General features: G+C 41.4%; 1 protein-coding gene across 7 annotated transcripts in view; it reads left to right on the top strand.

Moving 5' to 3' along the window:
• Nucleotides 1-14660, top strand: part of MMS19 (MMS19 homolog, cytosolic iron-sulfur assembly component) — a 34828-nt gene that overhangs the window by 12967 nt on the left and 7201 nt on the right. For 6 of the 7 annotated variants that reach the window (XM_049103497.1, XM_025466790.3, XM_025466787.3 and 3 more), the window contains 14 exons: nucleotides 612-660; nucleotides 2975-3075; nucleotides 3842-3927; nucleotides 4745-4819; nucleotides 5206-5275; nucleotides 5651-5779; nucleotides 5870-5931; nucleotides 11411-11497; nucleotides 11956-12030; nucleotides 12437-12514; nucleotides 13047-13185; nucleotides 13434-13588; nucleotides 13841-13919; nucleotides 14207-14332. In XM_049103497.1, the coding sequence (XP_048959454.1) occupies nucleotides 5257-5275; nucleotides 5651-5779; nucleotides 5870-5931; nucleotides 11411-11497; nucleotides 11956-12030; nucleotides 12437-12514; nucleotides 13047-13185; nucleotides 13434-13588; nucleotides 13841-13919; nucleotides 14207-14332 (949 nt within the window). In that variant the 5' untranslated portion in view covers nucleotides 612-660; nucleotides 2975-3075; nucleotides 3842-3927; nucleotides 4745-4819; nucleotides 5206-5256. Of the gene's footprint in view, nucleotides 1-611; nucleotides 661-2974; nucleotides 3076-3841; nucleotides 3928-4744; nucleotides 4820-5205; nucleotides 5276-5650; nucleotides 5780-5869; nucleotides 5932-11410; nucleotides 11498-11955; nucleotides 12031-12436; nucleotides 12515-13046; nucleotides 13186-13433; nucleotides 13589-13840; nucleotides 13920-14206; nucleotides 14333-14660 lie in introns of those variants that run through there. The other variant, XM_025466791.3, reaches the window with a different exon arrangement.

The following is a 14660-nucleotide window of genomic DNA, read 5'->3' as shown; positions in this document are numbered from 1 at the left end:
AAATAAAACTTCTATTGGTATTTTTACAGAAATTATCTTAAAATTATTTTAGAAGGTATGTCATGTTGAGTCTTTCACAAATGTGACATGCCTTTCTATTCGTATTTTTTTGTGTGAATCCTCTTTGGTGCTCTAAAATTTTCACTATTCAGATCACACTTTTTGTTATGTTTATTTATATCCAGGTACCTCTCTCTCTCTCTTTCTCTTTGCTATCATAAATAGCATCTTTTTTCCTTTATATTATTTTACAGGGCATTGTGCATACATAGGTGTATATGAAGGTTCTTAATTTCATAATATTAATTTTGTACCTAGCCCCCCTAATGAATTATTTTATCTGTAGTATTTCTTCAATTATTTCTCTTGGATTTTCAAAGTATAGTTATATTATCTACAAATGATATGTTTATTTCCTTTTCAAGTTCTATAGTTAAAGTTGCATTTTTGCAACTGTTACAGTACTACTTCTCATATAGAAGGGGTGCTTGGCAAGCATAGTAGGCCCCAAGGTACAAACCCCAGAGTAGGCGGAAACATTGGTAATTAGAGCCTTTGAACCCTGGGACTGGGTTTTGTTTTTTCATATTTTTTTCTTTTGTTTCATCTAGATGTGAAATCTGGGAGCTATACAGTGTTACAAGTGGTGGAAGCCCTTGGGTAAGAGCCTCTGTTATAGAGTGCCCTCCTCCAGTCTTGCTTGTGCACGCTGAAAAGGTTATTTTGTACACTGCTGCTTTCCTAGAGCTAACTGGTCCTGAATTTCTCTTACTATAGCCCAACAACCCCCTTCCACATCAGTACCTTGGTCTAAGCCAGTGTTTGTCCTGAAAAAAGTTTCGTGCCACCTAACGTTCCTAAGGAAGTTTTGGAAGTGCCTGGATCAGCCCATAGGTGTGGGGTGAGATGGATGGTTGAGAGCCATCAACTGTTATTTAGAGCTGGGATTTCTCCTCTGCTGCTTATCCTGGCTCTGACTCAGACCTGCTCATGAGCTCTGCCTGGGGAATTCCCAGGAGGCTGACCATGCACCAGATCCTTCCTCACTATAGGAAAAGGCATGGGGAAACAGCTGGAAAATCAGTATTAAAACCAGATATCCAAGCACCAAAGGAAATATGTGCTTATAGTCTGATGCCTGCTTTTCTCCTATTTTATTCTTAGTAGACTGTCTAAATTGACAAATCTTACTTGCAAAAGTTGTTAACTGTCACAGTTTTCTGAAGCAGAAAATTAGAAAATTGAGAGGGTGGGATAGAATGTAGGTCACTATTATGCATCTCTCCCACCTAAGAGACCATTTGGCCTTTCTACACATGGGGCCTTGGTCCGTTTTTTAAAAAGTAACAGTTTTATATATATATTTAATTCATATATAAAACTCATATCAGTTTTTATATGTGATGTATATAACTCATATCATAAAGTTCATCATTTTTTGCATATTCAGATTTGTGCAACCTTTACTTCAATCGATTTTCAAACATTTTCATTACCTCAAAAAGAAACCCCACGCCCATTATCAGTCACTGTTCCCTCCCCTTCTCAGCCCCCAGCAACCACTAATTTGCTTTCTACCCCTGAGGATTTGCCAATTTGGTAAATTTCATATAAATGGAATCATATAACATGTAACCTTTGTGACTGGCTACTTTGATTTAGCATAATGTTTTCAAAGTTTATCCCTGTTGTAGCTCTGTCAGTACTTCATTTCTTGCTGAAGAATAATCTATTATATGAATATACCATATTTTGTTCAGCCATTCATTAGGTGGTGGTTATGGGTTATTTCAAATTTGGAGTATTCTGAACATTGCTGCTATGAGCATTTGTGTGCTTTGGCCCATTTCTAAATGCATAGTTTTCCACTTCTGAACGGAGTCTTTTCTACAAGATCCTATTCTAGGGACCTTATCAAGAGTGATTTTATTTTTGCCCTTTTATCCTGAGTTACAGATACCCTTATCCTTGAAATTTCAGTCAAATGTCCTGATTAGCTCTCCTTCAGAAATCTACTTCATACATTTACTTGCTTAGATTGCTAATCATATGTTTACATGTAATCTCTGTAAGAGCTATTTTGAAGATAAGTCACCTTATTGCTTCAGTGCAAGTTTTCCCATTCAGCAATCATAAACAGTCAAAACCTTTATTCTGACCATCTTACTTTGTAAAACTCCCAGTTATAAAGATTTTTCCCCCTTAAGACCTTGGTTGCTCTCAGCATTTTTTCCTTGCCTGTAATATATTTATTCTCCTGTTTTGGTAGAAGTTGCAGCTGCCCATCATCTCTTGAGCCCTGTGGGTAAGCTGCTAAGCTATGCTTCAGAGGAATGTGGCTGTCGTGTAAGAGTAAGCCCAATGACCAGTCAGTACCTATAGATGGACACTTCTGTTAGCTGTGGTGACAGATGAGCCTCTAATGAATAATACCAGGTCAATCTGAGGATTGGCTCTTTAGGCTTTGGCTTTACTATTATCTGTAATGCTAAGTACCCACGGAACACCTTCCTGAGCTGGCTTCCATGCCCAGGGGGTGAGTGTGACTAATTTCAAAATGCTTATTCCTTCAAAGTCTGGCGGAGTGCCTCAGTGGCTCAGTCAGTTGAGCATCCAACTCTTGATTTCATTTCAGGTCTTGATCTCAAGGTCATGAGTTCAAGCCTTGCATTGGGCTCCACACTGGGCATGGAGCCTACTTAAAAAAAGAAATATATGGGGCGCCTGGATGGCTCTGTCAGTTGAATGTCTGACTCTTGATTTCAGCTCAGGTCATGATCTCAGGGTTATGAAATGTCAGGCTCCATGCTTAGCAGGGAGTTAGCTTGAGATTCTCTTCTTCTTCTCCTTGTGCTCCTCCCCCCACTCACATGCTGTCTCTCTGCCTCTAAAATAAAATCTTTTAAAAAAAAAAAACAAAAAAAAAAGTTTGAACAGGGTTATGTCAGGCTCTCTCTATCCTACTTTCTCCCAGGTCCTCTCTAGAGAATCCAGAACCCCGAACTCGGGCACGAGGAATCCAGCTTCTGTCACAGGTGCTACTCCAGTGTCAGTCCTTGCTCCTGGAGAAGGAAGGTACTGGCATCACTAGTAGGAGTGTCTTCCTGGATTGTTGGGCCAAAGCCTCCTTTGTCTATTCAAGCCAATTTTACAGGGAGGGAGGAAAGAAGGAAGGACATAAGGAATCTGTGAACTACTAATGCAACATCTTCATTCCTCACTGGTATATGTGGCAGAGATGATAAGAATCAAGACTGAAGACACTGGGATTTCAAATGCAGCCTTAGACATTTTTTTCAGTTATCTTTCCCTCTCTGTAAAATAGACAAAGCAGTACTTCATAGATGTGGAAAAGTCACTTTGAAGTTCTGACTTAAAAAGCCAACAGCTTACTTACCTTCTATGGCATAACTGGCAAACTACAATCTATTTTAATAAAGTTTTTTTAGCCTATAGCCACACCCGTTGATTTATCTCTTGTTTATGCTGCTTTTATGTTAGAGCAGCCGAGTTGAGCAGAGTTGAGTAGTTGTGACAAATACTTTGTCTTGCAAGCCTAAGATATTTCCTATCCAGCTCTTTGAGAAAGTTTGCCAAATCCAGTTCTATACAAGGGAAGTTCTGGGGTAAAAGTGGGTTCAACTGTGGACCTGTGTGATAATAGATAATAAAAGATGCTCACCTCTTTTCCTAACTGATCAAGGCACCCTCAAATGGGAGAGCATGGGGCATATCTCTTAGTGAAGGAGAAAATTCGTAGTGAAATCCAAACAGGAATAGCCTTTATAGATTCTGGGAAGAAGCCTGTGTAAAATAATGGCTGTATTTCTGGTTTGTACAGTGGTACACCTGATCCTATTTTATGAGAACCGGCTGAAGGACCATCATCTTGTGATCCCATCTGTCCTGCAAGGTTTGAGGGCGCTTGTAAGTTCTCCTTCTTTTTCATTACGTACTGTGTTTGTGGGAGCCCCTTTCCAGTGAATTCTGTCCTTGTCCTTTGGGGATCAGACTCCCCAAGTGCTGGGCAGCCCCAGTTTCTTAGCGGTTTAGCGCCACCTTCAGCCCAGGGCGTGATCCTGGAGACCTGGGATCGAGTCCCACGTCAGGCTCCCGGAATGGAGCCTTCTTCTCCCTCTGCCTGTGTCTCTGCCTCTCTCTCTCTCTCTCTGTTTCTAATAAATAAGTAAAATCTTTAAAAAAAACCAACAACAACAAAAAAGACTCCCAAGTGCTGAGGAGCAGATGCCCAAATGTGGGACTAAACCAGTGTCAGCTGGGATCCCTGGGTGGCGCAGCGGTTTAGCGCCTGCCTTTGGCCCAGGGCGCAATCCTGGAGACCTAGGATCGAATCCCATATCGGGCTCCTGGTGCATGGAGCCTGCTTCTCTCTCTGCCTATGTCTCCGTCTCTCTCTCTCTCTCTCTCTCTCTCTCTATCATAAATAAATAAAAATTAAAAATAAAAATAAATAAATAAATAAAATAAACCAGTGTCAGCTAACCACTTCTGTTTTTAGTCTAGAGAGTAAAAAATATTTTGGCAGGACTGGAACTCAGAACCAAAGTGGAAGGACCTGCAGAGAAGTAATCAGCTTGAGAAAAGGGACCATGTTCTCACTGTTAGCACTTCTTTCTGAACCTGGATGTTGTGATTCCCACTGTAGCTAATTAAGCCTCTTTTGGGATTGTGTCTTCAAGGCTAGAAAACCCTCCATGCTCACACATCTCCTCTTCTCCCCCAGAGCCTGTGTGTGGCCCTGCCTCCAGGACTGGCCGTCTCTGTACTTAAAGCCATCTTCCAGGAGGTCCATGTCCAGGTGAGTGATGACAGTCACTTTTGTATTCTCTGTCTCCCAGCCCTGACATATATGACTAGGATTAGATGGCAAAAAAAATACTGCCTTCTAAGTTCTGAACTTTTTCAGGTCTTTGACCATGTTTACCTGCTAGTCTTTGCTCCTGTATAAGGAGAAGGAGGCAGGCCATTATATCTGTTCTGTGTCCTCTCATACCTGAACAAAGTAAAGCAGACAGGTATTGGTTATTGGCTGTAACAGCTTTCTCTGCATTTCTTCTTAGATTCATCTTATACTAGTATAAAGAGCACTGTCTACCTAGAGATTGTGAAGCAAGAAGTAGTTTTCTCAGCTTAGATATTCTTTGAGTACTTTCTTTACTTAGTTCTGGTCTCTCCCACCCCAAGTCCCTGCCTCAGGTGGACCGACACACAGTCTACAGTATCATTACCAACTTCATGCGAACCCGTGAGGAAGGTAAGAGGCAGGGCTCTTTGGCAATTCTGAAAAGCAAATACATCCTTTTCCCTCATTACCAAGACTCATGTTTAGCCTGTAAGTCATATAGGAGACCCAATACTCTGAAAAGAATGAAGGAAAATTGAGGTGTCCACTCACTACCAAGTAAAGGAATGGCAGTTTGGGCTGATATTTTAAATTCCTACCTCTAACAGTTACATATTTTTGTACATCTTTTCTTCACTGTGTATTCTCTTGGAATAGGAAAACAAAAAAAGATCTGCTCTGGGAGGCACCAAAGGTAGGGTAGCAATAGTAGAGGGAGAACAGAAGCCAAAAAAAGCCCAGCTTTCTATCTCAAGGGAGGGTAGTGACCTATTCTCTTCTCCCCAGAGCTGAAGGGCCTTGGAGCTGACTTCACCTTTGGCTTCATCCAGGTGATGGATGGGGAAAAGGATCCCCGAAATCTCCTGGTGGCTTTCCGCATCGTCCATGACCTCATCTCCAGGGACTATAGCCTGGGTACGTCCTTATAGCCTTGAATTAGCTGGTTAAGGCTTGTCAGATGAATGAAAATTAGAAGTTGACCTCATTGTTTCTCTGGTACCTTAGGACCCTTTGTGGAGGAGTTGTTTGAAGTGACGTCGTGTTACTTTCCTATTGATTTTACCCCTGTAAGTAGCCCCTTTTATTCATTCATTCGTTCACTGATTGATTCGAATATTCCTTGAGTGCCTCCTGTGAATCCGGTCCAGTTCTAGGCACTGAAGGGACAACAATGAACAAACGGGATAATCCTTGCCCTCCTGAACTTATACTTTAGTAAACTGGGAAATGGAGACACATTTGCTTCAGAGAAAGTATTCAATTCAGTGGGCATGTGGGGGTTCCTTAAGCTCCTTAACGATGTACTTAGTGGTGAGAGCTACAGGATTGTAAAATATGGTTCCTGCCCTTGAACTCTGAAACATTTAAGTAACAATATAAGATTATGGACCAAAACAAGTTGTGTTATAGTCGTTCAGAGAAGACCCAGTTCAGTGTGAGCTAGAGTAATCAGAGCTAGAGTAATTAGGAACTGACTTCACAGATAAGATGGGATTTCAGTTGGTTTCTAAGAAGTGATCGAATATAATCCTGGAGTCTGAGGGGTGATCTCAGGCAAAAAAAAACAAATTGACAAAACAAAGAAGACAGTTGAGGGCGATGTATACAGCGTGCTCTTACCCCCTTGGACCTTCCTCCCACTCTACATCTTGATATCCCTTCTACTTCCAAAAACTCAGAATCTCACCACTGTATGGGTATGCGAAGGTGTGTGTACTATAAGCATTAGTGGTTTCAAAGAAATGAGAAGAGTTCTATCACAGCAGACCAAATAACATCTTGAGTATTGATTCTCACTGTCTTTAAAGTTACACAGCCATCTTTGCTATAGGGAATTGCTTACCAGCGTATTCCATAGACATCATGGTCCTTGGGGCTATGCTCTCCTAAAATTCTTTTCATCTCTTTTGTAATCATCATCACTATTTCTGACTCAGAAGAGCTTATTCCTTTGAAATCATAAGAGCTCTTTGTTAGGCCATCAGGTTTCTCTGTTTTTGGTTTATTTTTTGTTTGTTTTGAAAAAATAATACATTCACATGATCCAAAATCTAAAAGGTGTAAAAAGGTGAAAGTCCTATCTACCATCATTTCTTTCTTTGTTGTCAGCTAGTTTTATTAATTATGTCTGTATCTGGGGATCCCTGGGTGGCTCAGCAGTTTGGCGCCTGCCTTTGGCCCGAGGCGCGGTCCTGAGTCCTGGGATCGAGTCCCACGTCCGGCTCCCAGCATGGAGCCTGCTTCTCCCTCCTCCTGTGTCTCTGCGCCTCTCTCTCTCTCTCTCTCTCTCTCTCTCTCTCTGTCTATCATGAATAATTAAATAAATAAATCTTTAAAAAAAATTATCTGTATCTTACAGAACTTTGTCTTTTTTCTTTCTTTAAAATTTTAAAAATATTTGATTTAAATTCATTTTGCTAACGTATAGTATAACACCCAGTGCTCATCCCATTAAGTGCCCTCCTTATTGCCCATCACCTAGTTACCTCATCCCCTCATCCGCTTCCCCTTCTGTAACCCTTTGTTTCCCAGAGTTAGGAGTCTCATGGTTTGTCTTCCTCTCTAATTTTTCTCCACTCAGTTTCCCTCCTTTCCCTAATAGTCCCTTTCACTATTTCTTATATTCCATATATAAGTGAAACCATATGATGATTGTCTTTCTCTGATTGACTTATTTCACTCAGCTTAATACCCTCCAGTGCCATCCATGTCAAAGCAAATGGTAGGAATTCGTCTTTTCTGATGGCTGAGTTATATTCTATTGTATATATACATACCACATCTTTATCCATTTATGTATTAAAGGACATTGTGGCTCCTTCCACAATTTGGCTATTGTAAACATTGCTGCTATAAACATTGGGGTGCAGGTGTCCCATGGTTTTACTACATCTGTATCTTTGGGGTAAATACCCAGTAGTGCAATTACTGGGTCATAGGGTAGCAGCTCTATTTTTAACTTCTTGAGGAACCTCCATACTGTTTTCCAGAGTGGCTGTACCAGTTTGCATTCCCACCAATAGTGCAAGAGAGTTCCCCTTTCTCCACATCCTCGCCAATATTTGTTATATCCTGTCTTACTAATTTTACCCATTCTCACTGGTGTAAGGTGGTGTCTCATTATGGTTTGGATTTGCATTTCCCTGATGGCAAGTGATGTGGAGCATTTTTTCATGTGCTATTGTGCATTGGCTATGTGTAGGTCTTTTTTGGAGAAATGTCTGTTCATGTCTTCTGCCCATTTCATGACTGGATTGTTTCTTGGGTGTTGAGTTTGATAAGGTCTTTATATAAAGATCTTGGATGCTAGCCCTTTATCTGATAGGTCATTTGCAAATACCTTTTCCCATTCTGTAGGTTGTCTTTTATTATAGAACTTTTTTAACCATTTATAAGTAAATGCTTCCCTACCCCTGCATATACTTTTCTTGTATTTGGCCTTTTTCACTTAGTATATCTTGGAGAGTACTCCATACAGTATATAAGTTAGCTCTTTATTCTTTATGGCTGTGTAGTATTCCTTTCAATGGAAATACCTAATTAATTTCACTAGTCCTCTTTAGGATGAAGGTTGTTGCTAATCTTTTGTTGTTAGAGGTAATGCTGCAACTTACATATCCTAGTAAACATGTATCATTTCACGTATGTATGTGTATAACAGTAAGACAAATTCCTAAAAGTGAAGCTGCTAGAATATATGCATTTATAATTTTAGGGCAGGAAGGAGTGCATTTTTGAAAGGTAATAGAGTGAACATGATTCAACAGTTCTTTTTTAATTTATTCATGAGAGACACACAGAGAGAGAGAGAGAGGTAGAGACATAGGCAGAGGAAGAAGCAGGCCCCCCGCAGGGAGCCCAGTGAGGGACTCAATCCCGAATCCTATGAGCTGAAAGCAGATGCTCAACCGCTCAGCCACCCAGTTGTCCCTGAAGCCTTTTCATACCCTTTTGCTGCCAACTGCAGAGATCATTTTCTTTTTTTCTTTTTTTTTTTTTAATATTTTATAAATATTTTTTATTTTATTTTTTAAATTTTTATTTATTTATGATAGTCACAGAGAGAGAGAGAGATACAGAGACACAGGCAGAGGGAGAAGCAGGCTCCATGCACTGGGAGCCCGACGTGGGATTCGATTCTGGGTCTCCAGGATCGCGCCCTGGGCCAAAGGCAGGCGCTAAACCGCTGCGCCACCCAGGGATCCCGAGATCATTTTCCTATTAGAGATCATCACCACTCCCAACTGCTTATCCATTTTCTCAGATATTCTTGACAAAAAAAAAAAAATTATAGATAATGATAGGAGAATTTCTCTTATTCGAGCAATTTTTTGTTTTGTTTTTGCAAGGAAGCTCTATGCCCAATGTGGGGCTTGAGCTCACTACCCCAAGTTCAAGAGTCGCATGCTCTACCTGAGCTAGCCAGGTAGCTTGAGCAGATTTCTGTATGTTATTCTATACTGTAGCCTATATGGGAAGCAGAATTAAAAATAATTCTCAATTAAAATAAGAGACACCTGGCTTTAGCGTAACAACTTGTATCAAAAATATTCTTTATGGTCCTGTCAATCCCTTTTGGCCATATGCCATCGTCATGGTGGATCACATCAGTGTAAGTGACGGTTCCTTTGGTTTTCACTATGCATACATGTCACTCTAGAGTAGGGGTGAGCAGACTTTTTCTGTAAAGGGCCAGATAGTGACTATTTTAGGCTTTGCAGACACAAAAATAGCTGTAGACACTGAAATGTGGTAGTGTCTGTACTGCAATAAAACTTTATAGGCATGGAAATTTATTTTTTATTTTTATATTTTTATTTATTTATTTTTAAAGATTTTATTTATTTGTGAGAGACAGAAATAGTGACCAAGATAGCACAAGCGAGGAGAGGGAAAAGCAGGCTCCCCATTAAGCAAGGAGCCCAATGTGATGCAGGGCTCAATCCCAGGACCCTGGGATCATGACCTGAGCTAAAGGCAGATGCTTAACTACCTGAGCCACCCAGGTACCTCTTATAGGGATGGAAATTTAAATTTCATATAATTTTCATGTGTCACAATATATTCCTTTGATGTTTTTCCCCAGCCATTTTTTTTTTTTTTTTTTGAATCCCCAGCCATTTAAGAATGTAAAAATTAGGGGATTGAAAGTATCTTGATAAGCACTGAGTAATATATAGAATCACTGAATATATATAGAATCACTATATTATATGCCTGAAACTATCTTAATACTCTAAACTATACTAGAATTAAAAGAAAAAAATGTAGAAACCCTTGGCCATATGTACAGTCTTAACTGGTTGCTTCCTATTCCTCATGCAGAGATATTGAATGTTCCTTCACCATCATCCTTAGGATTCCTTTATCTTTGCTCTTGGATCAGAGACTCTATTTCCCCAGGCACTGTACTGTACCTATATCTCTCAGATTAGAGATGTCTGTCTTACCTCCCCAGAAAATTAAACCTCCAGATTTTGCTGGAGAAATGGAGGAGCTGGGAAGCAATCTGGGTGGTCAGATTGCTTCTCTAATCCCATTCCCAATTCCAAAGGCACCTGGTACTGCCAGTTGCAAAGCTCTTTGAGGACTACAGTGTATATGGGTAGTTACTCAGCTTTTCCCAAGCCTACCGAGGATTCTGTTGTTTTGGTGGCCCTTTTGAATCATTTTCTTGTCCATCTGCCTATTCAGCTTCTAAAATTTTATTGCTAGCACCTCTTAACCTATTTTCTTCAACCTTTAGCTTTATGTCTTTTCTTTTTAATTTTTAATTTATTTTAATTTTTCTTAAGTAAGCTCTACACCCAGTGGAGCCTTGCAATCACAACCCCAAGATCAAGAGTCACATGCTCTACCAACTGAGCCAGACAGGTGCCTCTAGCTTTATGTCTTAAAAGAAAATCCCTTTGCTGTATTTTTAGTGTTGTTTCTAAAGAGGAAAAGGAAAATCTGATGTGTTTTCAATCTGGCTTTTTGACACAGAAAACATTGATGCTTTTTATATTGCCGGAATTTTTTTATAAGGGTAAAAAAATGGAAATGTCCATCAAAGGGGAATTATTTAAATAAATTATGACTCAACTATATAATGAAATAGTGTTAGCCACTATACCTAATGTTGTGAAAGAATAACAATACCACAGAAAAATGTACCCAATGTATTAAGTGGGGAAAAAAAATCATAAATCTTATGTTTAGAACAATGACAGTTTTAAGAGTATATATATTTTTTAAAGAGAAAACTGTCTATTAACGTATAGTCATAATATATATAGACAGAAGAAAGTAGCTTACCAGAAAGTTAGGGTGCTTATCTCTTGGGTCGCAAGATGATAGATCAGATAGAAAATAAATGCCCAACAGACACAAATTCCCAAGGAACATGTAAGAGTAAGCATGTCTTCCTGCTGGGGCTTCCTGTCACACTATTCTGTCAGATTGGGTGTAAATATCACCCTATTTTGAAGGACTGTTGGAGTAATTGCTGTATCCAAGGGTGATCTGAAGAGTTTTGCAAATCCTTGGCACTTTTCCCTTTTCCAGCCACCTAATGATCCCCATGGCATCCAGAGAGAAGATCTCATCCTGAGTCTTCGAGCTGTGCTAGCTTCCACACCGCGATTTGCTGAGGTAGGTCTAGCCAAGGTTAGGTATGTAGCCTCTGCCCAAAGAAGTGTCTGAAGAAAGAGCAGTAAGAGAATGGGGAAAAAGAAAGATCCAGAATACATTTTTTGGGTATGCCATCCTTCAAGTGTCTTTAGGCATATGTGGCAAATATCTTCAGAATAGAAAGTAGAAACCTTTACCATCTCTTTGTTTAAAATAATAATCCAGTCCCTATATGGTGCTATCTTTTAAAATCCTGCAGTGTTGCCAACTAGCCCATTTTTCATGTTAACTGGGAGTCTGGCAACAGTTTGGCAGGAAGATTGGTTTACAGTCACAGCTCCTGTCTCAGTTCTTTGTAGCTCTTTGATGTAGCTACTACCCTTGGGGCCTGGTAGTAATAAGGATGTAGTTGACCTTGGTGCCTTGGTGTGGCTATGACACTACCCTTCTCAGGCTTCAGTTCTTCCTTTTTTGAATAGTTCCTGCTGCCCCTGCTGATTGAGAAAGTGGATTCTGAGATTCTGAGTGCCAAGCTTGATTCTCTGCAGACTCTGGTGAGTGATTTTTCTTTCTCTAGGGTCCAACTGCCTTTAGACAGTTGATGGGTACTAAAGGAATATAGATTCAGAGAGTCAGGGCCCTCATGAGAGGGATCCCTAGTATTTGGGCCTATATGTTGACCAAAGTCCCCCCACCTCCATCTCCCCAGCTACATATTGTCTGGTCCTATAGTCACTGAGTGGCAACTGAGGAAAGGCTGACCAGGGCTCCTCTTTATGCTTATTTTCCATCAGTCAGGACAAGCTCCCATTGTCCTGTAACCTGGATAGAACTCTTGTGGAATCCTGCTGATTCTTCTCCTGACAGCCATGCTCCTTGAAGTGCCATTATGCTGATATGCCTGCATGTCTTCAGAAGTCTGGCTGTGTAGATAGCTGACACCTGTGCTTTCCTTGGCAGAATGCTTGTTGTGCTGTGTACGGACAGAAGGAACTAAAGGACTTCCTCCCCAGCCTTTGGGCTTCTATCCGCAGAGAGGTGAGCGTTAATTAAATAAACTCACTACTGTTAACTCCCATTTGTCAGGCATGAGAAGAAATATATACACCTTGTCCTTTTCCCTGTTGCCCAGGTTATTCAGCAAACCATAAGGGGGCATACTTCTAGTTGAATGACAAGGGAGAGAGTTCCTACATAGGGTGTTTGATAATGGCACACAATCACTTTTGTGTAGTGCCGACTTCCTGCCCTTATGATAAGGAGCATAGGTCATGGTGCCTCTGGCATCATACTTAATAAGTGTGTGTTGGGGGAAGGAAGAGACTTAGGAATGGGGATCCCAACAGCCACTGCTCCAAGTTGAGATCCTGTTTCTCAAAAAGTACCATGTATCTAGTACACTAGTGGGACTAAGGACTTGGTGTGAGAATCTATCAGTTGAGAAGAAACTCCACCTTGGGGATTAATTTCCATTGCTGTGCTTAACTTCCCAAAGGAGATTGGCAGTGGGAGGATGAGCTCTCACCTGGTGCAGGCTCACCTCAGTAGCCATGGGATCCCTCCCTGACAGGTGTTCCAGACGGCAAGTGAGCGGGTGGAGGCTGATGGCCTGGCAGCCCTCCACTCTCTGACTGCGTGTTTGTCTCGCTCTGTGCTGAGGGCTGATGCTGAGGACCTCCTTGACTCCTTCCTTAGCAGCATTCTACAGGGTAATGGGGCCATGGCAGCCAGAAAGGGGGTTGAGCACAACAGAAGTTCCTTAAGGCCAATGAGCTTTTATAAGTAGCCCTTCATATTCAGTGATTTGGGTGCTGGGGCCTTACTTTGAATTGAAAACACTTTGAGTGGTAACTGCTAGCAAACTGTCCTATGTCTCGGTCTCCAACTTCTGTGGACCACAGGGGAATCAGACACCATTCAGCTTACTCCTCAGATCTGTGATGTGCTGCCTTTCTAGACTGCAGGCACCATCTATGTGAACCGGACATGAAACTGGTGTGGCCTAGTGCCAAATTGTTGCAGGCAGCTGCAGGTGCATCTGCTCGGGCCTGTGACCACATCACCAGCAACGTGTTGCCTTTACTGCTGGAACAGTTCCACAAGCACAGTCAGGTAAGAAAACAATCTTCTGAGGAAATGGTGGAACCTCTTGCTGGGATCTCTTTCACAGAGAGAGAACTAAGCATTGAGCTTGTCCCATATAGTAGATCTTGAGTTTTGCTCCCATCAGCTGCTGCTGGTTCCCATGTTCACTCGTTTCCTGACACTCTTACATAAAAGGATAATTCTCCCTGCTTCCAGAGAAGTCAGGACTGAAATCCTTTAAAATATTCTTTGACTTCAATACTCCTTAAAACATTACAGAGCAACCAGCGACGGACAATCCTTGAAATGATCCTGGGTTTTTTGAAGCTGCACCAGAAATGGAGCTATGAAGACAAGGGTGAGGTTACTTTCCACATGTGGTGTCCTGGGGGCTGCTGAGCACTGTGTTCCAATGAAAGATGGCAGGCAAAGAATGCTACAGAGAAGTACTCTAGAACAACATTGGTCCTGTTGTTCAGAGGTTGTAGCACAAGAGAACACTTACCAGATGAGGCCTGTTTATTTTTTTCCCAGTGTACCTCCTGGACACCCAATGGATTAAGCTCTTTGAATCTTGCCCCCAGTTGTCTTTGCATCACTGCTGAGTCAGGGCTTTCCTCTAACCTGGACTCTGTTTGTCCCTAGATGAAAAGCCGCTGAATGGCTTCAAGGACCAGCTGTGCTCACTGATGTTCATGGCTCTGACAGACACCAGCACCCAGCTTCAGCTTGTTGGCATCCGTACACTCACAGTCTTGGGTGCCCAGCCAGGTACACTTAAGGGAAAGAGAAAAGAGGGGGTATTGGTCCCTTCCTTGTGATTGTCTTTCTTTTGTTTTGTTTGTTTGTTTGTTTTTTTAAAGATTGTATTTATTCATTCATGAGAGACACACAGAGAGAGGCAGAGATATAGACAGAGGGAGAAGCGGGCTCCCTGTGGGGAGCCTGATGTGAGACTTGATCCCCGGACCCCGGGATCATGACCTGAGCCAAAGGCAGACAGTCAGCCACTGAGCCACCTAGGTGCCCCCCTTCCTTGCAGTTTTCCGTCTTAAGTGAACAGCAACCTTAATCCCTTGGTTCTCAATGAAATTCTGGA

This window comes from Canis lupus, chromosome 28 (genome assembly GCF_003254725.2).
Source record: "Canis lupus dingo isolate Sandy chromosome 28, ASM325472v2, whole genome shotgun sequence".
Classification (NCBI taxonomy): Eukaryota; Metazoa; Chordata; class Mammalia; order Carnivora; family Canidae; genus Canis; species Canis lupus.
Note: the sequence above shows the minus strand (reverse complement) of the source record. Positions and strands in the feature narration are given on the sequence as shown.